Here is a 26702-nt window from a genome sequence, read left to right as displayed (position 1 = left end):
TTGCATCACTAGGCATGCATGTAAGCACTCTATCTGCTTCATATGCTTCTGGACACAAGCACAATCACTGTATAGGAGTCAGACGTCACCTAGGAGTTGCACACAATACATCAGACACTTCCCTGCTTTGCCAGCCTTCGCTCTGGACATACACTCAACCATCATGCATGCTGAATTCTGATTTAAACTGATAGGGAAAAGTAGCACTGCAAGTTCCCAATAGTGGTAGGCATGTTATACAAATCCCGTATAGGTCATCAACCAGGACTCTCCAGCCATCTCTGTCCTGTGCTTTTCTTTCAATCTGACTCCAGGTGTAACCCCATCTACTTGTAGTGAGCTTCCAGGCCTCAGCACCAGATGTGTCTTGGCTTTCCTCCTTTCCCTTGACCTTGAGGGTTATAGGTCAAGGCTTGCTTGGTGGTGTTTGATGCGGGCTTGCGGACGGTGTGACCTATCCAGCTCCAGCATCTTTTTATGATTTCTTCATGAGCAGGGAGTTGGGAAGTCTGCTGCCATACCTTGTTGTTGCTGATGGTGTTTGGCCAACAGATTTGGAGGATTTTCCTCAGACAAGTTTTGACGAAGGTCTGGACTTTGGTGGTGGTCATTATTATCATCCACGTTTCTGTGCCATACAGAAGGGTCAATTTCACATTGCTGTTAAAAAGCCTGATCTTTGTTTGCAACGTTAAGTCCTTGGAGCTCCAGACCTTCTTTAGCTGAATAAAGGCAGCCTGTGCTTTGCCGATTCTTGCCTTGATGTCAGTGTTTGTGCCACCCTCCTTGTCCAGGTGGATGAAGGACTCAACCTCTTTCAGTGCATCTCCTGCAAGAGTGACTGCAGTTTTGCTGGCTGTGTCAGCCTTCAGGATCTTGGTTTGTCCCCTGTGGATGTTGAGGCCAAGTTGTGCTGATGTGACTGTTGCATTGTTTGTCTTCTCTTGCATCTGCAGATTGGCGTGGGAGAGTAGGGCCAGATCATCTGCAAAGTCCAGGTTGTCAAGCTGCGCCCAAGGTGTCCACTAGATTCCATTTCTTCCCCTTCCTGTGGATATGTTTATGATCCAGTCTGTGGCCAGCGGCAAGAGAAAACAACCCTGGGAGACTCCGGTCCTCACTTGCAAGGCTTCTGTGAGTTGTCCTCCATGGACATTGCAGGTCATTCCCTCAAAGAGTTCCTGATGATTCTTACAAGTTTATCTGGCACACTGTAGGTGGCGAAGGAGTTTCCAAATGGTCTCTCTGTCCAGGCTGTCGAATGCCTTCTCGTAGTCGAAGTTGACAAAGAGCCGATCGTTCCATTCCATCTACTGCTCAATAATGATGCATGGTGTTGCAATCTGGTCTGTGCAGTATCTATGTTTGCAGAAGCCAGCTTGCTGGTCTTGCAACTTACCATCAACTTGTTCCTTTATTCTGTTCAGGATAGCTCTGTTAAACACTTTGCCTGGTGTTGATAGAGTTATCCTTCTGTAGTTTGTGTAGTTACTCAAGTCACCTTTCTTAGGGAGCTTGATGAGATATCCCTCCTTCCAGTCGGATGGCACTTTTTTTTCTCTTCCCAAGTCCTTACAAACATGGGGTAGAGTAGGTCTATTGATATTTCATTGTCTGCCTTCAGTGCGTCTGCAGGAATGTTGTCGGGTCTTGCTGCCTTCCCTTTTCTCAGATGTTTGATGGCTTGCCATTTTCTTCCTTGGTTGGTGTGCTGCAGTCACGTGGAAAGTCCTTGTCAGCTAGCTGTATATCTGGTGGAGACTGCGACATAGGCTGGTTCAGCAGTTCTTCAAAGTGCTCCACTTATCTTCGTTGTTGGCCTTCTTTACCATGATTATCTTCCTAGCTTTGTTTTTAACAGGTCTTTCTGGCTTCCTAGGTGTGCTGGATAGTTTCCTTGTTTGTTATACAGTTCTTTCAAGTTTTCATGACTTGCTGCTTCCTGGGCTTCTGTGGCAAGACCATCAATGAATCTTCGTTTGTCTGCTCTTAAGTTTCTCTTTGCTGCCCTGCTTTGTTTTGATGTATTCGCCTTGAGCTTTCGATTTTTCTGCTCTTATTCGGCTGATGTGGAATGCAGCTTTCTTTTCCTTACGCTCTTGGATTTTACAGAATCTCTGTGGAGATCCATTCATTATGCTTGTGTTTCTTGGGACCCAGTACTTCCTGGAAGGTTGATGTCCCTGTTTCTTTGATCTTCTCCCTCGGACTTTTTAATGGGCCTCTGTCACCCTGTAGTTCTTGCTGGAATTGAAACTTGTTACAGAGGGTACTGAGAGTGACGGAGTATTCACTCCATATCTGTAAATAAGGTTGGTGGTGTTATATTGCTAGCATGTGTTTGTTGGTTCCGTCCGTGCTTTCTTCAGCTTTACCTTGGCCACAACAAGGTGATGGTCTGAAGCCACGTCTGCTCCTCTCATCCCTCTCACATCCTGCAGGGACCTCCAGAAATTCTTGGCAATGCAGACCTGGTCAATCTGATTCTCTGATGAATGGTCTTGTGACACCCACATTGCCATGTATATGCACTATCACCAGACTGTTCAGGGCACAAAGATCTTTGATCTTTTCACTATTCTTGTTCATGTTGCCTAGACCATGGTAGCCCATGACTCTTTGTACCTCGTGTTGTCGCTTCCAGTCTTAGAGAATCAACATACTGATGGGAAAATTAATGCTATCAAAGCATTTCTCCAGTATGGACTTGAGTCTCTTGTGAAACAGTTTTTCCTCTTCTTTGTGGTCATTTGTAGGTGCATAGCCCTGGATAACATTCATGCTGATCCTATTTTTCTTAGTGCAGAAGGCCACTGTGGTGATTCTGGGACCGTGGGCTCCCGATCTAATCCAAGTTCTCTTGGCTGCTGGCGTTAGCATCAGTGCTACTCCCTGAGTATGTGGGATGTTCTCTTCCTCGTGTCCAGAATACAGCAGCATTCCTCCTGGAGCCAGTCTTTTCTGTCTGGACCATGCCCATCTGGTCTTGCTGATGCCAAAGGGCAAGGTTGCTGTGTTTTTTTTGTTTGTTTGTTTTTCCTCATTTCTGCTGTCTTGCCTATATTGTACATTGTCCTCATGTTCCTTGTCCCTATGCTGATGGTCTTGGTGGAAAGCAGGTGGATCAGTTTTGTGGCTTCCAGGAATCTCTGGCTTTCACCACAAGGCAACATAGCACTTCATGAAGGAGATCCCCCTCTTCCCAAGGCCAGGATGTCTTTTCGTTGACGTTTCTGTAGCTAGGATTTTTTTTTTTTTTTACATGGTAGGATAGCTATCCCCACGCATAATCCTCCTCCTTTCACAGCTGGGCTTGGGACCAGCCATTGCAGAGTTTAAGTCCCTTACACAAAGACATAAAGACTATAATGTCTGTGGGTCTAGCACTGACCCAAGACAAGTGTAGGGAACTACCCCAGTAATGTAACTCAGCCAGAGGGTTTGGAAACCTCACTGTTTTAGTCCTGACATACTGAGAACTCATTGTGCTCCTCTAGAATTCTCTGATCCATGTATCCCTGGATCCTGGCCCATCTCAGCTGGTCTTCAGATTATGGAATCCTATAACTCACAAGCCCTGCACTTCGGTGGCAATGCCCTCAGCCTCCAGTGAAACTTCCAAGGGTATGGAGCAACTCCAACTGCATTCTGCAGCTTTCAAGAGCAGCTCTGTCATTCCCAGGCAGACTCTTGTATAATCTATCCACTGAATTTCATCATCCCTCATCAAGATTGACCAAGTGGTCTCTTCTTGCTGTTGCTGGAGATCCATTTCAGTGGCCCCACTTATTCTAAGCTGTGACTTCTGTAGGGCCCACAGGAGACTTTCAAGCAGGGCACTGGTCCTACGAAATAGGCCATGTACATCTGAGAAAGCAGTTGGACTGGCCTATAGGTCAATCAAAGTGCGCGAAGGGCTGGTCTGTCAGGTCAGTGTATAGGCTGGTTTTGTGGCTATTTATGGCCTGGTTTTATAGTCTGGAGGGTCTCTTGATGTTGCTTTCTCTGATATTACCATAATTCTTTCCTGCAGCAAGCAGGAAATGCACAGTCTTCCATACCTTGCAAAACACCTATACAGCCTGTCTTTACAAATTGAAAACTGCCCTTATTTGCAAATATGAGCCAGTTTTTTTAGCTATCTGATTCACTAATTGGGGCCTCTTTTAGTTTGCTGCCGGGCCCGTTTTTCTGTCCCAGTCTGACCCTGCACATACCTAAGCTTTTCACACTCTCAGTGGCTGACCTCTAAAAAGCAGTAATACATAGATACTAATAGACATGATTCAGGCAGGAGACACATTTTTTTTTTAAGCCAAAAATGGCTTTATTTTGGATGTCTTCCACCTAAATTTGCCTCTGCTTCAATAGAAGTCAATGGAAGAAATAAATTCTCCAGATTGTTTTTTTTAAATCTCCAACTTTCCCATTCCAAAATGTTGGAATGTATGGTCTTATGCTACCATATGGCTAAGTAGTCATCACATGGCTAGGCAACTGCTGTAACATGCTGGTGTGCTGCGTCATCACCTCAATGACCACGCTGCCTTCCAGATCCCTCTTATTTTGAAAGGCTATTCCCCTTTTCCCTTTTAAGGGTGTACATTGACTCCGAGAAGTACAGGTGGAAGAACTTGTTTCCATATCTCTGCTCTCATGTCTTGTACTGGAGAATCGCACACTGGGGGCATAGAGTTCACTGCTGGGGTCCTTCTTTTTCTACAGCGACAGTGCTATGGGCAGGAGCACAGGGTTACTGCAGAGAGTAGCCCTGCAAAGACATTGCACTTTCCTCCCCTCCTGAACGCCTCATTATGCCCATAGATTAAGATAGCCTCTGGTACACTTCCCTCAGGGTATCATGCAGCTTCCAACTTGTGAGGGTATCCTGGTGCTGGCAGGGTCCAGTTGATAAGCCAATTAGCTAAGTCTTCAGGGACTTTTGGAACTTTGGAAGAGATAGGGAGGTCAGGAGATGAAAGGGTAGCTTGTTTCATATCTGTGCTGCTAGGTAGGAGAAGGAGTGATCTCTGCATCCACTACATTGTATGTGAGGGGTGACGGTTAGAAAAAGGGAATCTGAGAGGAGGTGTCTGGTGGGCTGATGGAAGTTCAGGTGGTAGTTCAAATAGGTGGGTCCGCAATAGCGTTGGTCCTTGTATGCATGGGTCAGGAGCTTGAACTGCCATTTTTTCAGTGGAGTTCCCTGAGGTGGGGGGGTGGTGTGGTTTTGTCTAGGGAGATCCACGATGAGGCTGGCTGCTGCATTCTTTATGGTCTGTAGTAGTCAGAAGAGGTGATCTGCGATCCCTATGTAGAGAGTGATGCCATAGTGCAGTCAGCTGGAGATGAGGGCCTAGGTGATAATTTGTCTTGACCTTTTGGGGGCAGCCATTTGAATATCTTAAAAAGCATGCAGAGGATGAAGAAGCAGCAGGAGGAGGAGACTGCATTGACCGGAGTTATCTTGGTTAGCTTGTTGTCCAGAATGATGCCTAGGTTCCTAGCGTGGTCAGTGAGGGTAGGAGTAGGTCTGAGTTCTGAGGGCCACCAGGATGCATCCCAAGGGGAGCTTTTGTTTCTAAAGATCACTACCTCCATATTGTTCGTGTTGAGCTTCAGGGAGTTATCACTCCTCCAGTTGGCAATGTCCGTCCTTCAGGTGTGTCTTGGTGTTGGTGGTTCCTTCGGAGAGGGACAGGATGAATTGTGTGTTGTCAGTGTAGGATATGATGTTGAGTCCGGGGGTATTGACAATGATGGCCAGAGGTGTCATATAAGTGTTGAAGAGGGTGGGTCTGAGTGAGGATCCTTGGGGTACTCCACAAATTTCCCAGGGTTCGGAGGTGAAGGCGCACTATTTGCGTTCATCTGGTGCAGAAAGAGGTGATCCATCTGAGAGCAGCTCCTTGGATGACTATGTTGTGCAGCTTTGTGGTTGAAGACCATATCAAAGGCTGCCGAGAGGTCTAGGCAGATCAGAGCCAGGCCCCTCCTCAGTTGAGTAGGGCTCGGATATCGTCATTAACCATGATGAGGGCCGTCTTGGTACTGTGCTTGCTGCTGAATCCAGATTGGGAGGCATAGAGTAGGAGGTTCCGTTCCCGATGTAATATGAGTTGTGGGTTGATGGCTTTTTATAATACTTTGGCAGGGTGCAAGGAGATTGGTTGGTAGTTGAGTTCACTGGGGTCTCCCGAAGGTTTTTTTAGTAGGGCATTGACTTCTGTGTGTTTCCAGTTCTCGGGAAGGTGGCTGTGGCAAATGAGGTGTTGCAAAAGGTGATGAGTTAAGGGCTGATTCTGGCTTCGCCTTGGTTGAATATGTGGTGAGGGCATGGTTCTACAGGGGCTCCATAGTGGACCAAGTTCATTGTGGAGACTGTGTCCTGTGGGGTGAACTGGGTCCGTTCAGTTAGTTGGATGTCTGTGCTGGTAGCGGGGTCATTGTGTTACTTGAAGTCGGTAGCCCTGGATTGTGGTTTGACGTTTTTGCAGATGTTGGTGATCTTGATGTGGAAGAAGATTGCAAGGTTGTTGCAAAGTTCCTGTGAGAGGGTAATGTATGTTGCAACTGAGGGGTTGAAGAATGACAATGTGGAAGAGATCTTTGCTGTTATTGGAGCTTTAATTGATGTGACGCCAAGACCTTTTTTCCTTGAATTGTCTCAAATTCCTGTGGTAGAGGTTGAGGGCTGTCTTGAAGTCGGTCTTGTCAGTTGTGTCCTTGCTGGTGCGCCATCTCCTTTCCATTAATTTACAATGTTTGGCGGTTCTGAGGTCTTCAGTATACCAGCTAGCCTGCTTGGTGGACCTTCTGTGGGTGTTACCAGCAGCGTTGCTCTCATTCGGCACAGTTGGTGATCGCATTGTTGACGTTTCTGACGTTCTTTTCTAGGTTGTTGGAGGAGATAGGGTGTGTAGTGTTGAGGGTGTTGATCCATGTGTTCTTTGAGACTTTGCTCCAGCTGTGGTGGAGGGCATTGAACAGGCTGGGGGCAGAGGTCCGTGAGCTGGTGATGTTGTAGTGGACAATTGAGTGGTCGGTCTAGCTGAGTTCTTTGGTGTGGCTATACCCAATGCAGTTGCTGGAGGTTTAGATGGGATCCAGTGTGTGGCCTGGGGGGGCGGAGAGGCAGTCATGGACGAGTTGGTTGTGTCCAATGTTCATGCTGTGGAGGAAGTTGATAGTGATGATGTCATTGTGGTCATCAAGGTGGAAGTTGCAGAGGAAAATGTAGTTATTGGAATCTATAGTGAGGGGGGAGATAAAGTTGTAGGATGTATTATTTGACTGCTGGCCTCTCAGGGTAGACCTATTTAGTCTTCTGCTTAAGACTCAATTTTAGAACTTTAGTCAGACTTTTTCCAGTAGTTAACCCAGGCCTTTCAGCTCATTCTCCTAACTGCACTCTCACGTGATTTGTGAAACATTGCCTTTACATTTCCCATTTGGACGTATTTAAGTCATTCTCCCTTGGTTTCTCCACAGATATTTAATAAATATTCCATTAATCGCTGTATGGAAAAATAAACCTTTAAATATGTGTCAAGGTTTGGGTGAGCTCGACCTAAAGCTTTTTTCCTTTTGAAAAGCTGTCTTGCTAATTGTGTGTCATTAAGTGAGTTACAGAAATATCACTGCACCAAAGTTAACTTGCTCTTTTGTGTATCACAGACACGCTTCGGTATTTTTGGCAAAGGAAGAGAACACGATTGGGCGGGTGTATAAAAAGGCTGTTTACAAGGAGTTCACTGATGACGACTACACGACAGAAGTCCCTAAACCCGCCTGGCTGGGGTTTCTGGGCCCCCTGTTGAAGGCGGAGGTCGACGATAAAATTGTGGTGCATCTGAAGAATTTTGCTTCACGTCCGTACTCCCTTCATCCTCACGGAGTTTTTTATGAGAAAGATTCCGAAGGTAATCGTACATTTTCTATTTACCTTTTGTAGTTGAGCTTCAGCTTTCATGCCGATGATGCATTACAGTTTTGCCCTGTTCTGGCAGTCAGCCAAGCAACCTATTGGCAGGGCCACTAGAATTATGCGACAGGGGAGAACCAAATTATGCAGCAGGGCTAAGTAAACGATTCACAAGAAAAGGCAGATAATGCGGCTTAATGCAGTATATTTTGTTTTAGTAGTACCTCATTACTTGGATTTTTACACACACTCGGACACAATTTAGCACTTTCTAGGCAACAGTTTCATCTCATTAGTACCACTTTGACACCTAAATATAGAAATAAACTACAGAAAGGTGACAAGTCACCCTTCACAAGAACTTATTACTGTGGCGACACGTTAGCTGTGATTATAGTAATTCTTGTTCCGTTTGAGTGAGAACCTAATATTTTTTACTTTAGTCTGCACATTATGCAGCAGATGATGGGTTATGTGGCAAATGCGGCAAATTCACACATAGGTGGATAAAGCTGCGACTACAAAATATCATAGTTCCAGTAGCCAAGCCAATAAGGCATTCGTAGGGTAAGCCACATAAATAGCTGTTGAGAATGACGGTTCAAAAAAGTGAAGATTGAGACTGCCAAAAATTGCATGGCCATCGTGCAACATTTAAATACAATTAGAGACAACTGTTTGATATTATACTAATGGATTCATCTTATTGACATGAAAGTGAGGCGATCTTGAGAGTAGCAAAACCATGTTGGCATATTTTTACACAGTAGTGTTTTCATGCCAAATATAGTTAATACTAAAAAGCAAGGCCAACTTCGGTCGTTAACGAGTGTGTCTAGGCTAAATGTGTAGGCACTACCAGGCCACAGCATTATATTTTAGTCCTGTAGGGAACTTATAATTTTATTTTATTATCAGTATATCGAGTAAAAATGTCGTGTTGTGTGCCTTTTATGGCACTGGACGCCGAAATAAAGTATTTATTGGATTCCAAAAAAATGATGCTGGGTGTCCATGTTCCTGTTTATATGCTTCAAGTCATTCATGGCCCAATTAACATAACTCAGTGTCACGTTTGATCCCATTATTGTCTTAGAAGCCAGAAAAACTGTCATCAAATTTAAAACCATTCTTTTTGTGCCCTAAAAACAAGATAGTCCTAATAAATGTGATAAATATAACTGTTATCTTATTCTGCACCTCTAGTTCTCTGATCATTTTGTAATCATTGTATACATTCCAAATGGAGATCACTACATGGAGATCACTAATTACATGTTCCCAATGCAACCCTACATGCTCTAACTTCCTACAAGATCCTGATATGCTCTACAATCTGTTGGACTAGAGGTTGAAAGAGAACTAAAGACAGTGCCAAAAGCAAGCGCTCTCTTAATGTTGTAAAAGGTATGTTTTCTGGACACCTTGCCTAGCCGTCTCTTGCACCAGGTGCACTTATTAGCCATCATGAACACGGGTTTGAGCATGCTTCGATTACTTGTTGAAAACACAACCCTAGACAAGATGTGTAGAGAAGTTTTAGCAACTTCCAGATGAGCATCAGCTTATGGCAGCATCTAATACTGTGAAAACGTAAAGCAGTGGAAATGATGCAGCCCTGTAGCAGTGCACTAGTACAGGGTGCTCCCTGTGCAGTACATCAGTGCAGTACCTAGCAGAACCTTGTGTGCATGTTCACACCAGGCCTTAATATGTGTGCTATAGAACATCCTATTTGGAACATTTATAGTGATGAACATACATATTTGTATATAGTACTCCAATCGAAGGTCAAGTCCCACATTATTAACATGACAAGCCTGACTAACATGAGAAGCCACTGCTTACTGTCTCTCAGACTGCATGTGACCCTTACTTTACATGGGAGAATCACTCTTATTACTCACATTATCTAGGACATGTATGTTTCAACTTGCTACTCAAAATTAACCTTTTATCCTGGGTCTCGTGAAAAAATAGCAAGGCAACTACTATATATATATATATAAATATATATATATTTTTTTTGATAGATAGATATATACAGGTCTGCAGAGAAGTGCTGTGTATTACCTGAGTTGAGGGAGAAGAAGGGCATCATGACCCACTTGAGGCTTTCATGCTGTTAGGTATAAGCCTCACCACACTCAATGGCAGTACATAACAAATGCATGCTATGCACGTCGTCAAGTAAGTCCAAAACTGCTGGAAGGAAGTCCCCAGAGCTGACTGTAGGCAAGGCATAATAAAGAGCACAATGTCCAACGTGAGTGTCCTCGTGGATCTGGCGGCGAATGTTGGCCTGTTCCCTGACTATTGTACATATATCTTGTAATGTTTCAATTGTGAGAGCGATTATTATATTCATGGATTGTGATTTAGGGTTCAGTCACTGAATAGTGCACACCCCTTCAGCAATTACAGGGATTAAAGTGGATTGTAATCATTGACAACGCTACTGAAAAGTGCAATGGAAAATTGTAAACCTGTGAGATTAGGGATTTTTTTTTAATGACTTCTTTAAGACCTGGGAAATATGAAATGACTTGAAAGATGTGGTTAGAAATTCTGTGGAGCGGATTAAGCATTGACGGTAGTTTCCTGTGTGCAGACTTCTGTACTGTACTGTGCTGAATGAAGTGAAAGGGATCAGTCATGTGCCTTTGAACTTTTTTTTTTTGGGGGGATGGGGAGAGTGATGCCTAATTTACCCTTGTTTATTGATCTGCTTGGTCTCCCACAGCCCCAGTCCACATCCAGCCTCCTACATGCTTTAGTATTCCTAAAGTATCCTCTTTTTAATGCACGTTTGGGCCTAATTTTATACTTTGTGTGCACAGATGTTTTATAAATGCTGTCTAAATATATATTCATTTAAATTCACTGTGTGATGTATTTTCCTGCTTTTACTCACCTCTCAATCCTTTCTTTATAAATGCCAGCAAAAGTACATTATGGATTAGTTCGGTTTTTTTCCTCTTATAAAAAAAGTTCCATACATCGAAATACAGTATGCAGTTTTGTGATCAGAAAGACTGAATGTATGTCGAAGAAATCCATGAAATGCAAGTCATTTTTAAATGAGAAGAATTAAAGGGAGATCTAGAACAGAAAATGCAGCAAAGTATTTGAAAGTGTGTAAAAATATTTGATAGAACGCCTGTGCCTACCCGAGCACAAGGACATCTAGAAGCTTGTAGCAATCGTGTGAGGACTGCTATAGTTGTCCTTCCTATATTTTGTAATCAATAAAAATGCATTACAAATAAAATCATACATTAAGAGTAAAGAGGCGTTGCTCCGTTGGCAATGTCATTTATTTATTTAGGATATAGATCAGCGTGCCGGACAATTTTTCAATATTGGGAGCTTTCCCTGGCTGAGGGCAAGAATCACTACAAATCTCCTGTGTTTCCCAAATTTCGGTGAATAAGACAGGGAAGATGAGCTTTCTCAGTCATGGCGGCACAGCTTTGGAACAAATTACTAGCTTCTCCGAGAACCACTACTGATCTATTGCATTTTAGGAAAGCACTAAAAACCCCGGCTATTCCCGGGTATAATCATGAGTAAAGATCTCTCCAACCAACAGCAGCTCCATTCTTGAGAAGGTACCTTGTAGGTGACAGTGCGCTGAACTCTCCCTCTCCTCTCCCTCGCTCTCTCACACACGCTATGGCCATCGGGGAAGGCGACATTGGACTTAGAGGAGCATGCAACCCTAGACTGCCACTTGCTCCCACGGGGGTATGTTGGGGGTGTTTGAAAAGACACTTCATCAACATGGGGGTGGTCCAACGAGCAAGAGGTGGCACAGGCCCTGGGACTTGGGGAACCATGTAAGATCCAGAACTAACCAGTGGCATAACAATAAATGATGGGGGGGGGGCCCCTACAGAATGTGAAAAGGGACCCCAGCGTCTCCCAGATTGCACAGATGTTCATAGGTCTTGGGATCAATGGGGGCTGCCTAAATGGTTACCCGCCCCCTTTGTGCCGCATAGGCCTGCTCAGGAAAGCAGAGTGGCGTTCCCGAATGTTTAACTATTTCTGATTCCATGCCATTGCAGGCATTTTGCAAGGCATGCAGTGGCATGTCTTGGAGGGTGAGGGAGGGCGTAACAGAGGCCCCTCCTCCTCCTCACCCCGGGGGCTGCAGAGGCCTCTGTTACGCCCTTGTAACTATCCGAGGATGATGAGCATGCTTCCACTCTCGCCCCTCCTTTGTCAGAACCATAAAATGCCAGTTAACATTGACTTATTCAATATATTGAATCTATCTGGGATTTTTTTAGGCAAGTATTCTTTAGCACTTTAAGGAAAACTGCTTTGGCTTCCTTCCCCATCCCTGTATTGGTAAAAGAAGCGTTGAATACTAGTTATTATGTGGCAGTGCTGAGATGGTGAACTGTGGGCTGGATTTTTAATGGTAAAAAAATGCATTGTCTGCAGAGAAACTTACCAAAGCTTGTTTTGGTCAGACATCCTAAGTGAGCCTGTGTTACTTTGTGAAACAATGCCCTGTTATTTTGAAATAAAATTAAGCCGTGTACATCCAAATGCAGACAGTAAAACCATTAATACAGCGTAATGTTAAACTTCCCGAGTACCATAAATACATCTATCATAAAAATAAAACAAAAAAAGGAGAAAGCTAGAAAGGCACAAGAGCAAGGGCCAAACAAAATTACGCAGTTACACAAGTGTAATTATTACATAACTGAAGGGGACAGAGTAGTGCTGAGATAAATCAAGGGGGCAAGAAAGAGGCCATCACTCATAGGTAAGACTAATAGAATAGAACCACCAAGTTTGGTATAGGGGCAGAAAAATAGTAATCAAAGTATGGAGAAGACAATTACAAGTGGTATGGGGATAAGTAGCAAAGAGGGAAAACAAGAGTAGAAAGCACTGGGTGTCGGATGTCCTCAGAGATGCAAATCTGTTCATGGAGCCTGTAATTATGTCTTACGTGGCAGGCCATGATCATCGCCTTGCTCTGACAGGCAGTGTCGGAGCTGCGGCTGACTTTCACTTCTGGATGTACCGCTTCACAAAAGCCAGGGATTTGGAGAATCAAGGCCTCCAAAGCACAGTCGGACTGTCAAAGCTCCTTAAAATAAAGAGACCCAGACAGATTTAAATGCAGTATACTCGTGATCACGGATCCATGTGTCCTTGAACAACATGACCAAGTTGGAGAAGTTCCATCAGGTCTTTTATACATGAAAACCACAAAGGCATGGAAATATGTTGTTCAATCAGAATAACAGAAAGTTAATTTCTTCATCAATACACGTTGTGATGTTGATAAGGAGGTGCAGTTTTACACAAACAATATGGACCAAACCAATCCGCATCCAAGAATAGGCCGTGTGGCATGCATGCTAACAGCATGATACATTATGGCGCAAGGTGTGATGCCCACATGTCCTAAGGGCTGGTACTTTCCAGAGTTCACAACAATAGTTTCTCTATCACCCTTGACCAATTAAGTGTGAGTGTAAATATTCAAGCTATATATGGTTATAGATCTAACTGGCTGTTGCTGGGTAAGTGAGGCACCTGCATACCATGTGAGGTGCTTTTTTAGCAAACTTTGCGTTACAAGCGAACTGGGTCATACCTTTTGTCTGTATTGCAGCCGTAGCATGGAAGTGCCTCCCCCTTTTGTTGATAGTATATCCCTTAGATTTTGAGTAGGATCTCATGTCCTTGTGCATGGGTAGGAAGCGCCTAGGTTAAAAGGGCAAGTCCCTGCTTCTGTGTGCGACTGCGTCTCTGAATAAACAAAGGTTCTCTACTGTTTGCAAGAGCATCTGTGAGCTTGAATTTCTGGTGGATTCTGGAAATTTATGCGGAAGTACAGTCACCCCATTCCAGGGCAGAATACCTGTCTAGGGCAGAGAGCAAGCGTATTTCCGCACTTCCACTTATCCTCTTTTTCTGTCTTCCCCGCACTTCGGTAGCAAAGATGCTGGGAAGGTGGCACCTATAGCACCCTTTTGTCTCCCTAGAGCTGCTCTCATCTGTGTGTCAGGTGTGAATGTTTTTAGTGAATTGCAATTGCGAGCACTTGTCCAGTGTGATCGCTCCTTTTGCTTCCACTAATCATATTGAGCAGGGCTGAATGTGTAGGTGGTGCATGTGAATGTGATACTCTTCTGTTTTTCATGGGTATGAGTTCAGGGAACTAGTCCCTGAGACAAACCTGTGTACTCCTCTTTATGGTGAGTGAGAGCCCTAGTCTGGCAACAGGGACAGCCAATGCCCTCCGACAATGGGGCAATCTATGAATAAAGGGGATTTGGATAGTTGCAAACTTGCCACGCCAAGACATCACCTGCCTACCGGGTAGCAAAACGAAATGGTTTTGGTACATGTTTGTTCTTGGAAAAAATGGCACAAGCTGACTGATAGGCGCAATGAGTTGCAATTTCCTTTTCGTGGCATGTTCAATTCGTAAAGGCTAGATTATCTGAGACAGTTATTGTTGAAAGGCAAACAGAGGGGGATGCATTTTGGATGTGGGATCTGAGTGCGCGCCATTTAAAAACAACAAGTGATGCTTTTCCATTGTGGGCCTCTAGTCTACCTACTTAGGCTAGGGCAGGAAGTATTTGTTTACTTCTTTGTGCATGGATGGAAAATACTCCAATGCACAAAAAAAGGAAGCAAGCAGAAAACAAGCCAGATATCCAGAAAAAACTGTTGGAGGAAGAATCAAGCTAATTTTGGGATTCGCAACTAGAAGTGGCAAGCATATTTGCAGAATCGCGTCACGTGAGCTGGTAGGATAGTTATACTGTGCTCAGGTGAATAAACAGCGGGCTGTGGAGCCAAAAGATCTAAACTAGTGGTGGGCAGAACTCGCGGAGCTACATAAAAACTCTGCAAGATTCTGCAGAGTTCCGCCAACAGGTGGAAATATGCATGTTGCGCTGCTGGAATTTAGCTCCAGCAGCACGAGCAGCACTGAAAAATCAGCACAAAAGGCAACATGCATTGCCCAAGGGCGCTCAGCCATTTGAATTGATTTTGCTCCCACTCAAGTAAAAAAACTACTCAAGCATCAAATCTACTCAAGAAGCAACCTTCTGACCGCGACCACTCAGAACAACCTGCGTTTGAAAATGGTACCATGGGATGCCAAATCTCGCTAAAGCTTGCATTTCTGGAGCCACATGGAAAGAAATTCCGCCAAGCAGCGATTGGTGGAATTTGTATGGAACTCCACTTTACAAAAGTAATGCAGGGTCGTCCAATTCCTCAGGCGAAATGAAACATTCCACCCATGCCTAATCTAAACTGTAAACCGGGCTCTGCCTGGTAGCTAAATTGCATGTCTTTACCACATTCCTCATTTCTTTCAGCTTTTTAAAATGTAGAATCTTTAGCCATTTTTTTAAAACTTCCCAAAAGTTTGCCTGCTCCAAAGTCTTGAAATGGAAGGAGGTGGTTGTTTAAAGAAATGCCACAGGTTTCCCATTTCAATGCGGGAGTAGTTCATTCAAGCCAGGTGTTTTATTAAGGGCAAGCGCAAAGCGCTCCTTCCCTCTTCTAATCTCTCTTTAGGGGGATTTTAACCACACCCATGTTACGTCAGTCACTTTCATTGGTTTTAAAATTGGCTTATTTTCATTCTTGAAAGGCATGCATACGTCATGCCTTTTCCGGTGTTTAGCCCTCCTTGAGAGCACCGGTAAACTACTGGAAACCATCGAGGCTCCATGTTTTTCCGTATGGTTTCTGGATTACATTTTCTCTTTATTTTGCAGCTCGATCACGTTTTTTTTTCTTTCTTCATTTAATGTGGCCAAAAGTCTGGTTAGGAGTTTACAACATTAATAGCTCTAACTCAACAGAATGCGAGACCTGTTGCATTGCAAATGTTTGTTTTTAATGACCCTGCTAAAGTGATGCAGGGAGATGGCAGACCGACCTCTTGCTCTGTGTAAATGTCTGAAAAGTAAATGCATGTCCCCAAATATCAGTGCCCACTGGCTCAAATTCGGCACTGCACCTAGGTTTTTTTGTTTTTTAACAATTTAATCCAATCCAGACTCTGGTTGTTCTGATCTGTCCAGATAATGCGGTGTAGCAATGTTAGGAGGTGGTGAAATGCCTTTGTGCTGGACTGGATTCAACTAGTAGCTATTGGAGGTGCAGAGAGAAGCATGGGGGCTAGAGAGCTTTGGCTCATTTATTTGAAGTACGATCATGTTAGATTTTTTGCTGCAAATAAATTACAAGTGCCACAAGTTACCCTTCCTCAAAGGAAACACATTATACCGTGGTAAAAGCGGATGCTGTTGGGTGTGGGAACTCATTAGGTGTTTTACTATGGACATCTCACCTAGTCCATCTAGATATCCCTTTTTAAAATCCCTAAAATTGACTACCTGACTTAAGAACCTGCTTGGAGCAAAAGAATGAGGAAGCCTTCTGTGCAAGAATAACCCATACTGTCTGTAAGAGGTGGCCCGTAAGAGCTATCCCTCGATTGGTCTTGAATCTTAGACCCCCTGGATCTGTTTCCAAAAACTGCAAATGCAAGTTTTCCTGATCTGGCCCAGGGTGTTTGATTCTATACCTGCTGTGGGCAGTGCCTGCTTGCTGGGATGCGTCCCTCTAAAGAGTCCAAGTGGTAGGTGTTCAAAAGGGTTCATAACCAGAGGATGCTGCAGTTCACAAAATCCCAGTTAACTCTCACTGCTCCGGAGGCTGGGCAGCCAGCCCCAGTTGTGGAGTTCACTTGTCACTGAAAGGCAGAGGAGTGAGGACCCAGTGTACAGGCCAGTAAAAACAACAACTGAGGGAAAAAAAAAAAAAAAAAAAAAAAAAACATTTTACTTTAAACTTCCTTTGGGGAGGGGGGGGGGGAAATTCTGCCTCATGCATGGCACAAGCTTTGTTGTTTCTGTAAAGAAGGTACAAAGTAGAGGCATCTATCCAGTCAAGATGTGAACATATAGTGTAGCTGAATAGACCCACTTTGAGCATTTTCATTATGCCAGGTGTCATGGACCTTATTTGGATTCAGCCTTCAGCATTGTTCTGATGAACTTCTTTGACCTCTGGAAAATGATTTATGTCTTCACCTCCTTATCCGTGAGAACCAGCATTCACAGGGGACGCCTGCATTGCCGGCTTTCTCAACTAGAGCTGAACTTGACTACAGGTTCCAGGCTGATCCTTCCTAACATTTTCTAGCTCCAAAAACGTTAATTCCGAGATCCGGGAGGCCATCTTGCATTTCTTTGCTGAGAATCGCGGGTTGGTGGGTTCGGCCAGAACGCTCTGGGAGGCCTTTAAGGTGGTTATTCGAGGGGTGTGCCTCTCTAAGCAGCACGGTGTGCTTCGCGCCTTGCGTCATGAGTTAACCGAGCTGGAGTCTCAGATAGTGTAGCTAGAGGCGAAATTGGGGGCGGACTGGGCTGGTGAGACGGTGGCGGCTTTGCGAGATGCGGTCTCTCGATATGAAGAGGCCTCCCAGCGGGAGGTCTGATTCCTGGGGAAATACACCAGGGCCCGGAGTTATGGGGAGGAAGACAGGGCAGGTCGAACACTGGCGAACATGCTATGCAAACCTTGGGCAAGTGGCTATGTCACTGAAATAGACGGGCAGGGGGGTGAGTGGGTGGCTGGTACGGTGGGTGTCATGAAGGTCTTTGAGATATTTTGAGGACCTATATTCGGCCCCTGCCGAGCTGACTCTTGAGGTGGCGCAGGCTTATTTTTCAGAGATCAGCCTGCTCTGGTTCGATGATACACATAGAGCTTACTTTGATGAGCCCTTCTCGGTGGAAGAGGTCAAGGCAGTAATTAACGGACTGCCTGGTGACAAGTCTCCGGGTCTGGATGGTTTGACTCCTGCCTTTTATAAAGAGTACTCCGATATTCTGGCTCCCTATCTGTTGGAGGTTTATGCTGAGGCCCTGGAAGCTGGGTCTCTCCCTGCCTCCCTGCAGGATGCGTTGATCGTTACGATACTTAAGCCGGGAAAGGATCCTTGCAGTTGTGATTCGTACCGCCCGCTCTCCATGATCAATGTAGACAACAAAATTTTGGCTAAGTTGATAGCGCTCCGTTTGCAGCCATTGATGTCGTGTCTGGTGCTCCCGGACCAGTCTACCTTTGTGCCGGGGCGGTCGATGACGCACAATTTGCGCACGTTCTTTGCGGTGCTGGGTAGCCTTACGGCGGAGGATGAGGCTGCTGCAGTGTTTTTAGATGCAACAAAGGCGTTTGATTCTTTGGCCTGGCACTACCTATTTGCGCTGCTAGGCAGGGTGGGCGTGAGTGCCCGATTTAGAAGGCTGATTCGCCTGCTGTATACGGATCCGGTTGCGAGGCTTCGGTTGAATGGATGCGTCCCGGACCCCTTCCCGTGGCACGGGGGGCTCGACAGGGGTGCGATGGAACCCCTGGCGGCCTATTTGCGGCAACATCATAATCACAGAGGGTTGCAGTTTAGGCAACGTCCTATCTTAATTTCAATGTATGCAGATGATATCGCACTGTATCTGTGGGAGCCGGGTGGGAATCTGGATATTTTGCTTACTGAGGTTGTCCGCTTTGGTGCCTTCTCCGGCATAATGATGAATTGGTCTAAATCGGTTGTGCTTCCTCTCACTAGTGGCACTGCGCGCTTCTCGTCACATTATCCTATTGAGTGGGCGGATGGCCCATTTCGCTATCTGGGAGTATGGCTGAGTTGCGATGTGGAGACCCTTTGGCTTGCCAATTATGGTAAGCTAGTAGCCTGGTTGGAGGACAGGCTCGAGGTGTGGGGCTCTCTGCCGCTTTCGATTATTGGGCGCATTGGCATTGCCAAGATGGTCGTACTGCCAACATTTTTGTATCTTTTTGTTAATCTCCCGCTGGTGCTAACTGTGGGTTTCCTACAGAGGCTTAGATCAGCTTTGGTGCGGCTGGTGTGGGCAGGCGGGCAACCCAGGATTGCATGGGAGAAGCGGACGCTGCCGTTCGAGATGAGGGCTTGCCGCCCCAGATTTGGAGCTTTACTATTACTGTGTGCAGGCTCACTTTGCGTATTTTTGGATTTGCCCTATACGGTATTTGCCTCATCTTGCGGCTGAGAGCGATGCGGTGTGGCCGGACCGGCTCCCGAGGGTACTTGGGTGCATGTCCCGGACTCGACCCAGGGGCGTGGCCACCATTGCCTGCACTTCTGGGGCTTGGGCAAATTTGGTACGTCGGTCGGAAACGTGTGACCCCTTTGCTCCTGCGATGCTGGATGTTGCAGATGAGAGGATGTTCCACGATGCACGACTGCGAGATTTTCTTGCTGTTTCCGAGTTGTCACTGTGGGGGACTGGTTTGTGAACGAGCGCTTGCTTTCGCCGGAGGAGGCGCGGAGTGCTGGGGCTGATAATGGGCTGCATAGGTTATATTTGTTGCGTGTATACTCGATGCTCCATGCGGGCTTTACTGGCCTCCCGACAATGCCTCAGACCTGTCAGGCGCTTGAGTTGTTGTGTCGCGCGCAGTCGCCGCGTAGGCTTATTACTAAACTGTATAGGTGCCTGCAGGAACAGCGAAAGGCGGTGGTGGAGGCTGCTAAGGCTAAATGGGAGATGGATGTTGGGGAGGATATTACTGATGCTATGTGGAGAAGCTGCTGCGCACACATGAGAACACCTAACTATAGACTGCGGCTCATACACTTTAAATTCTTACATTGCTTATATTATACCCCTCGCGGTTTGTGTGCTATGGGGTTGCGTGATGATGCACGCTGCGAGCGCTGCCATGCGCCGGATGCTGATTTTCTGCATTTGGCGTGGAATTGTGGAGAGGTACGCGCCTTTTGGAGAGAGATGATGCATGCGATGGCTGAAATGACTGGCTTGGATCTGCCTTTCTCCCCTGTGCTGGTGTTGCTGGGCCTGCTGGATGGGGTGCCGTCGGAGTGGAGACGGCTGGTGGGTATGCTGCTTTTGCTGGCAAAGAGAAGAGTGGCGATATGCTGGGGGCGGGGCAGGGCTCCGCGGAGATCTGATTGGCTACGTGATGCTGCATTCTGCCAGGAGCAGCTGTCAATCTTTTGGGAGCTGGCCCCTGCGTGCTCTCGCCCTAGAGACATTTGGGCACCTCTCCGCTCTTTCTTGGAGTCTCATGGCTGAATTGAGAGAGCCTCGGCAGTGCATGAGTGGCCATGCACATGACTGATTGGATTGGATGTTGTTCTCCGTAAGCGTGGAATATGCTGTTTGGTGGATGATCCTGCTACACGAGTCTGCTCTGCCGCCTCCATTCTTATATTGTTGTGGCTGTTGTTGAGTTTATACCCTGGAGAGCTCTAGCATTCAGATTTACCCCTATGGGTGTGCTTCATGTTGTTGCTCTTGCCATGTGCATGGGATGCCGCTTGAACTTGTGACTCTGGACATGCTGGGAACCTTGTTTCATCGGACTATGCTTTCGGTTGTCCCTAGCGATACTGTGTGCACACTTATGGACTACTGGGGCTGCATTCTTGGCTCCTGGGGCTGTTTGTTTTATGCAAAATTTGTATAAATAAATTAAAAAATTAAAATAAAACGTTAATTCCAACGTAGTGTAGATCTTTACCTTCTTTATTTCATGAACTTATTCGTTCATATGATGCAACACCTCATTCTATATTTTTAGGTCGAGCATAGCAGCGCACATGCGCTGCTTTTTTGACGTGTTGGTAACTATGTGAGCTTTTAACCACACCCCCCACCTCACCCCATCACTTTTACTTGTTCGTGGGCTTGCCTTTCAAAAGTCCTTTATCATTGGTAAATGCTTTATTTGTCCCTCCTTGGGGCAGTTTTGTTGCCGCCTTGGCCATCGACCCTGTTACGTGGATAATTGCAGGTTTGTCCATAAGTTTGACTGCAAGCGAAGTTCTCTTACTTTTTGTGTCTCTCCTTCACACTCGCGACGGCCATGGCGCTTTGAATCAGCTCGCTTATGTCAACTTGTTTTATTTTACATTTTCAATTAATGTGGCAAGAAAAGTGCAGTTAGGAATTTGAGCAAACGTGAGACCCATTGCATTGCAAATGCTTGTTTTTCATCCTGTGATTTGTTCCGATTTTACAGTGGAATAACGTGGACTACCTCTCTCAGAATGCAAATAAAAAGCCCGGGGCTGTGCATGGATTTGGGGAATTTTAAAAGCTCTTAATTCGCCAAGTTAAGCGAATAGTTGAAAAAACACCACCCAGCTGTAGTCTAGAAAAGCGCGGCTATGGAATGCCCCCATGTTTTTGCATACTGGCGCCCAAACTAGCTCTGGGCAGCTGTCCTTGGCCCCGTCATCTAATCATGACCCCTTGTGAATACATGAGGCTGTGTTCTTTGGGGGTTACACTAGTCTTTTGTGATGCGTGCGGCCCGCCTTCTCCTCAGGACATCAACTCTGTTGGCTCGCTGTTCATTTACTGGGGGAGGGCGGGGGCTGATTATCTCTCGAGATAGTACTGTTTTATTTTTTATTCAGTTTGTAGCAGAAGTCCCACTGGGGCGCGAGCACCTGAAGTGCATGCTCAGTATTATCTTATGTTCGGAAGGACCCTCAAGGGGAAGCCCTAGTGATTAATTGTTCTCATATAATTTAGGAACGTAGAGGCCCATCCTTTTTTAACATTACATATAAACACTGAGAGGCAAGCAAAGCTGCCAGTTTGACCCATAACGTAGGACATCCTCACCTCAGCCACTGCTTTTTTTTTATTCTTTTTTTTTCAGAAGCGAACTGCGTTCTGGACCTTGTCGTTTTGTTTTTGATGTTGTAAAATTTGGCCTAAAAAATACCAGAACATAAGAATGCGGTTGGATGAATTTCGTGTCTAGAAGCCCCAGAATGAAAATAAAAATACCGGTGTGGATGAGATACTTGCTCTGCTTGCAGTCAAGCTACAAGCAGAGTTCTCAAGTTTCCTCGGATCATTAGCTCCACCGTTCCAAGTTTTTTTTTTTTTGCTGCATTTTGGTATTTGTAGATATGTTCATCCCATTATTACATCCGAACTAAAAGTTCTAGAATGCAGAGAAAAATCATGGGCAGGATTAGTAATGTCAGAGCTCTAGTGCACAGCTGCCGAGTTTTCCCGGTCCGTGCCTGGTGAGCTGCTGCAGTCCAGTTTAGTTTTTCTTTGACTTCTGAGTACTGTAGTCTTGTTATTTCATGATAAAACTGGGACTGCAGGTCCCAGAATTCGGAACGAAGACTTGGACTGGAGCGGCTCAATCCTCATTGGACCTTGGATGCTCTGCACCTGTGCTGGGGGCAGACATCAGGGACTCGGTGGAATTCAGAAGGAGGGGCTTTTGAGGGACTTTACTGAAGTAATGTGGTCTGTATTGTTGAATAGGTTCCCAGGGATCATTTGACATGGTCACAGATCCATGGATTCTAGACAGACTTGACAGATCTCTCAAGTTTCACAAGCATTGTTCTATGCATGGGTAGCTCAGCCAATCCAGGTTTTTGCTTTGTATTCTGGTACTCGTAGTTTTGATTTTAAAATGGGACAAACAAGACTGCAAGACCTATATTGCGAGGCAGAACACTGATCTGGATGACTTCCTCATGCATGGATCCAGGAGACTTGAGGAATGTGTATTCGTCTTTTGTTGGATAGCTACAGGTAAAAACCTAGGGATTTAGTGCTATATTTTGTTCAAGGCATTTTGGGGAGATTCCCGGGGGTTGGTTGAGGATGAGGCAGAGGGTCTTGGACTGGATTAAAACATTATCTTAGCTCACAAATGACCCTGGAGTTCCTGTTCAGGATGGTTGTTCTCAACAGCAAATGCATTCTGGGAGGTGTAGTCTTGCTTCACTTAAATTGCGCCAAGTTGACTAATACACCTAAAACGATTGTTCTGTAAAATGAAAGCGCAAGACTGAGTACTGCCCCTCTTGGTAATGTGGTCTCACCTGGTATTCTTGGCCTTAGGGGTTAACAGCGTGAGGGGTAATGGAGAGTCATTAGAGGAAATGCCAGCTCTACTCCTCCGCACGACAGACAGGTACAGCTCTCAGGCATGCACTTCTGCCACTAAAGACCATAAGTGACTTTTGCCAGCCTCACGCTCAAGACAGCAGCTGGCACCAGATTTAAAATTCTTGGAGCGAGATACTATGAAGGCGTGCCAAGACCTGGCAGGTGGACGGGGCAGGGACAGCGTGTCTCTTTCTGTCTCTCTCCCAGCGCCCCGCCGTCTAGGGTGACCAAAGTCAATTTAAATCCGGGCACACCCAAGTAGTCCAAGAAGTATATCCAAAATGGAGAAGAAAGTTCAGAGTCCAACAAACACTGTGTAGTGGTTGATTGAGGTTTATTCTTTGTAAGCAATGGTAAATCCGTAAACAGCCGACACATGTTTCGTCACATTGACTTTCTCAAGCCTGTAGATCGAATTGGTAGAAACATAGGATGACAATAAGCTTATGGTAAAGATGATAACAGGAGATTTTACCTCAATTCAAAGAAAAACGAATAATGAATAAAGAAGAAAGGAGAAGGAGGAATAAGTGGTAAAGACAAATTATGATGAGATACATGCCCTCTTGTAGTTAAAGTGATATGTAAGTGAGAAGTCCTAAGTATTGGACAATCGCAGTGTGTGGTGGGAACCAGTGCGAAAAAGGAGGGAATCAAAATATTTGTTTAGTAAAGAGATGGAGAATCAAAATAGTGGAGAACACACTTGCAAAAATTTTTAAAAAGCTGATGCTGTGATTGTGGTGACACCATAATTTGGGTGAGGATATAGTGCAGTGAGAGGTAATGTAAGCAACCTACCTATGGCTAACGAGTATTAATTAATCAATGGTTTACGCAAGTTTCGATGATCAAGTGAGTCCGTAATGGTGACTCAAGGGTCTGTGGCCTGTAATAACTGGTTGTTCAGAGCCGTGGAATCCCAGTTGTCCTTTACGCAGTAACAGTACGGAGAAAGGCCATGATAAGCCTGAAAAAATGTATATTATGAAGCGGATGAAAAAAGGTCTACGTGTATGGGGATTTGGAATATAGGTATAAAGCAATGGTAAAGCACTATTTGTATATGACGGATATATGGTCATGCCGTAAATTGGAGTGCTATTAACAAAAAGGAAGTAAGTTGAGAAACGTTCATCGCTAGCTATTAATCATTTAAGAGTAGAAATGAAGGGGGTGATGGGAAAGTACTCGTACTGGTGCGAGCACTAGGGTGGTAAGAACATCATATTACTCTATTGAATGTGAGTCCTCTGGCTCACCGACGTGATTATTAATAGGGTGCAAAAATGTTTTATATAAATACGAGTAGAAACTGTAATCCGTGTATAAAATGCAGACGGGCGTGTGGAACAAACAAAAAAACTGCTCGTTGTAGAGAGGCGAAGAGAGTGGGCATCACGGTAGCCACTAGGCCTGTCTATGCAGAGTAGCGGCTAGTGGGGCTACAGGAGCTTAAAGCGGAGAGTGTTATTTCCATGAATAGTAGAAACGAGCGTTGGAGTCCACCAAAACGATAAAAGCGCTTAGCAGAAAGCGGCTCATTGTGGATAGAAAAGGAACGGCCTCAGATAATGAAGATGACCGTAGGTGCGTAAAGGGCGTAATCATGACCAAAGGGAAAGAAAAGAGGCAAAATCAGCCTCTTAGTTCAGTTGCTAGCGTGTAGCGCGCTTACCTTCTTAGTTGTGGTCTATGCTGAGTAGCTCTCGTGAGGTTTACGTTTGTGAATGCAACTGCCATGTTAAATATAGTCGCAAACATAGAAAAGGGACTATCCAAGGGGGAGAAAGGCAGGCACCATATTAAAGTGAGTCTAGTAAGTAAGAAAAAGGCTGCAAAGTGATGTGTTTTAACCCAAGAGGACAGCTATAGCCACATGAGAGGAGTATATTAAATACATAGCAAGGCAATCCTGAAACTACGGATGAATCTAGTGAATACTTAAGACAGTAATCGATAACCAATTTACAAAACATAGGGAGGAGAATATGAACAAACACTGGGCAACACAATCATGAATAGGAACGGATGTAATTCAGTACATGACTTCACCAAGATATATGAAAAAATAAGCGAGCACAATCTTTGTGTTGTCCAAGCAAAAAATATGATGATAGCAATTGTGTTGTATAGACAGTATTCAAGTATTAACAAATGTCAAATTACATGCTAAAATTCTCATTGGGAGGAGTGTTACTTGTGAGTTTACTATACAGTGGTGAATAGGGAAAAGGGGGGGGGGGGGGAAAGAGGCTGGAGTCAGACATGGGTTTTTAATTTACAGAAAAACATGTAAGTCCTTTTCAATGTTAAGACCCTCCTCCACAGCCCTGAGTTTAATGATCCAAATACTTTCTAGACATCTCAGAATCAGGGTTTTGTTGCTGCCTCGTGGTAAGTTGTTAACAGCATCAATCCCATGCGTGGTGATACCTAGGATTTCTCATTGGCCATGGGCAGTATTGTAGTTTGTGGCAAAAGGGTTGTTAATGTTGTTTGTACGGATGGATCTGATGTGTTCTTGGATTCTCTTTTGAGGGTCTAATCGTGGTGCCAACATATACAGTCTGCATGTACATATAAGGCAGTAGACAAATTTTGTGTTACAATTTATGAACTTACAGATTTTGTGTGGACATTGTGTTATACTGAAAATTGAGCATCCTGTCTTCAGTGTAACAACAAATATTGCACTGACCACATTTGTAGGAGCCGTTGGGTGGTTTGGGTAACCATGTGTCCGTAACGTCCGGTGGTATGAAACTGTGACATAGAGAGTCTCGTAATATACGGCCTCTACTGTAAGTGATACTGGGTCTGTGGGTAAGACCTTTGTTTAGAATATTGTCTGCCAGTAGGAAAGGCCAGTGTTTTTGTATGATTCTATAGATCTGTGTGCTTAAAGCGTTATGTGTGGTGAATAATGATAGTTTCTTGTAAGTCTTCTTCCTTTGTGGTGTGGTCAGTAATTCTGATCTTTTCATTTTTTTGATTCTATTGCTAGCCTTCTGGAGTGTTTTGAGGTGGTAGCCCCTCTGTGTGAAAAGTAGTTTCATTTGATTAAATTCTTCCAGGAAAACATCGTCTTCGCTGCAATTGCGTCTGATTCTGGTACTCTCACCAAAGGGAATGGCTCTGATTTGTGAAATCGGGTGAGAGCTGGTGGCATGCAATAAGGCATTGCAGGCTGTTGGTTTGTTTGTTTGCTATAAAGTTTGGAACAGATTTTGTTGTATTTGATATACAGTGTTATGTCTAAGAAATTGACTGATGTTGTACTGTAATCATATGAGAAGTTAATGTTGTATGCGTTGGTGTTCAAATGTTGGAAAAATAGGTCGAGGAAACGTACATCACCAGACCAAAAAAGCAAAATGTCGTCAATGTATCTGCCCCAGTATAAAATGTGTTGTGTCAATGCTGGAGGGCAGTCTTTCCAGGTATGTGTTTTTTCAAAATAGCCCATGTATAGATTTGCAAAGGACGGTGAGAATTTTGCCCCCATGGCTACTCCTTGTATCTGACGGTACCAAGTACAATTGTGTAAAAAGACGTTATTGTCTAAAACATTTTGAATGCTCAAAGAGAGTGGCAGAATAAAAAAATCTCTTGACCATAACTGTAATGTACTTGACCCGTAAACAGGTCTCAAATTACGTGATCCTAGGCAAATATTTTAGTTTAGAATCACCTTTTTCTTCATTCTCATGTGTATCTTCAAATATGTGAGCACAGCATTTCTGCTGTACATAGAAGTCTGTTTCATT

General features: G+C 44.7%; 1 protein-coding gene across 1 annotated transcript in view; it reads left to right on the top strand.

The window, feature by feature from the left end:
- Nucleotides 1–26702, top strand: part of HEPHL1 (hephaestin like 1) — a 420608-nt gene that overhangs the window by 47028 nt on the left and 346878 nt on the right. The window contains exon 2 of the mRNA XM_069202431.1: nucleotides 7678–7922. Coding sequence (XP_069058532.1) covers nucleotides 7678–7922 — 245 coding nt within the window. The remainder of the gene's footprint in view (nucleotides 1–7677; nucleotides 7923–26702) is intronic.

This window comes from Pleurodeles waltl, chromosome 8, assembly GCF_031143425.1.
Source record: "Pleurodeles waltl isolate 20211129_DDA chromosome 8, aPleWal1.hap1.20221129, whole genome shotgun sequence".
NCBI lineage: Eukaryota > Metazoa > Chordata > Amphibia > Caudata > Salamandridae > Pleurodeles > Pleurodeles waltl.
The sequence above is the reverse complement of the archived record's forward strand: the minus strand, read 5'-3'. Positions and strand labels throughout refer to the sequence as shown.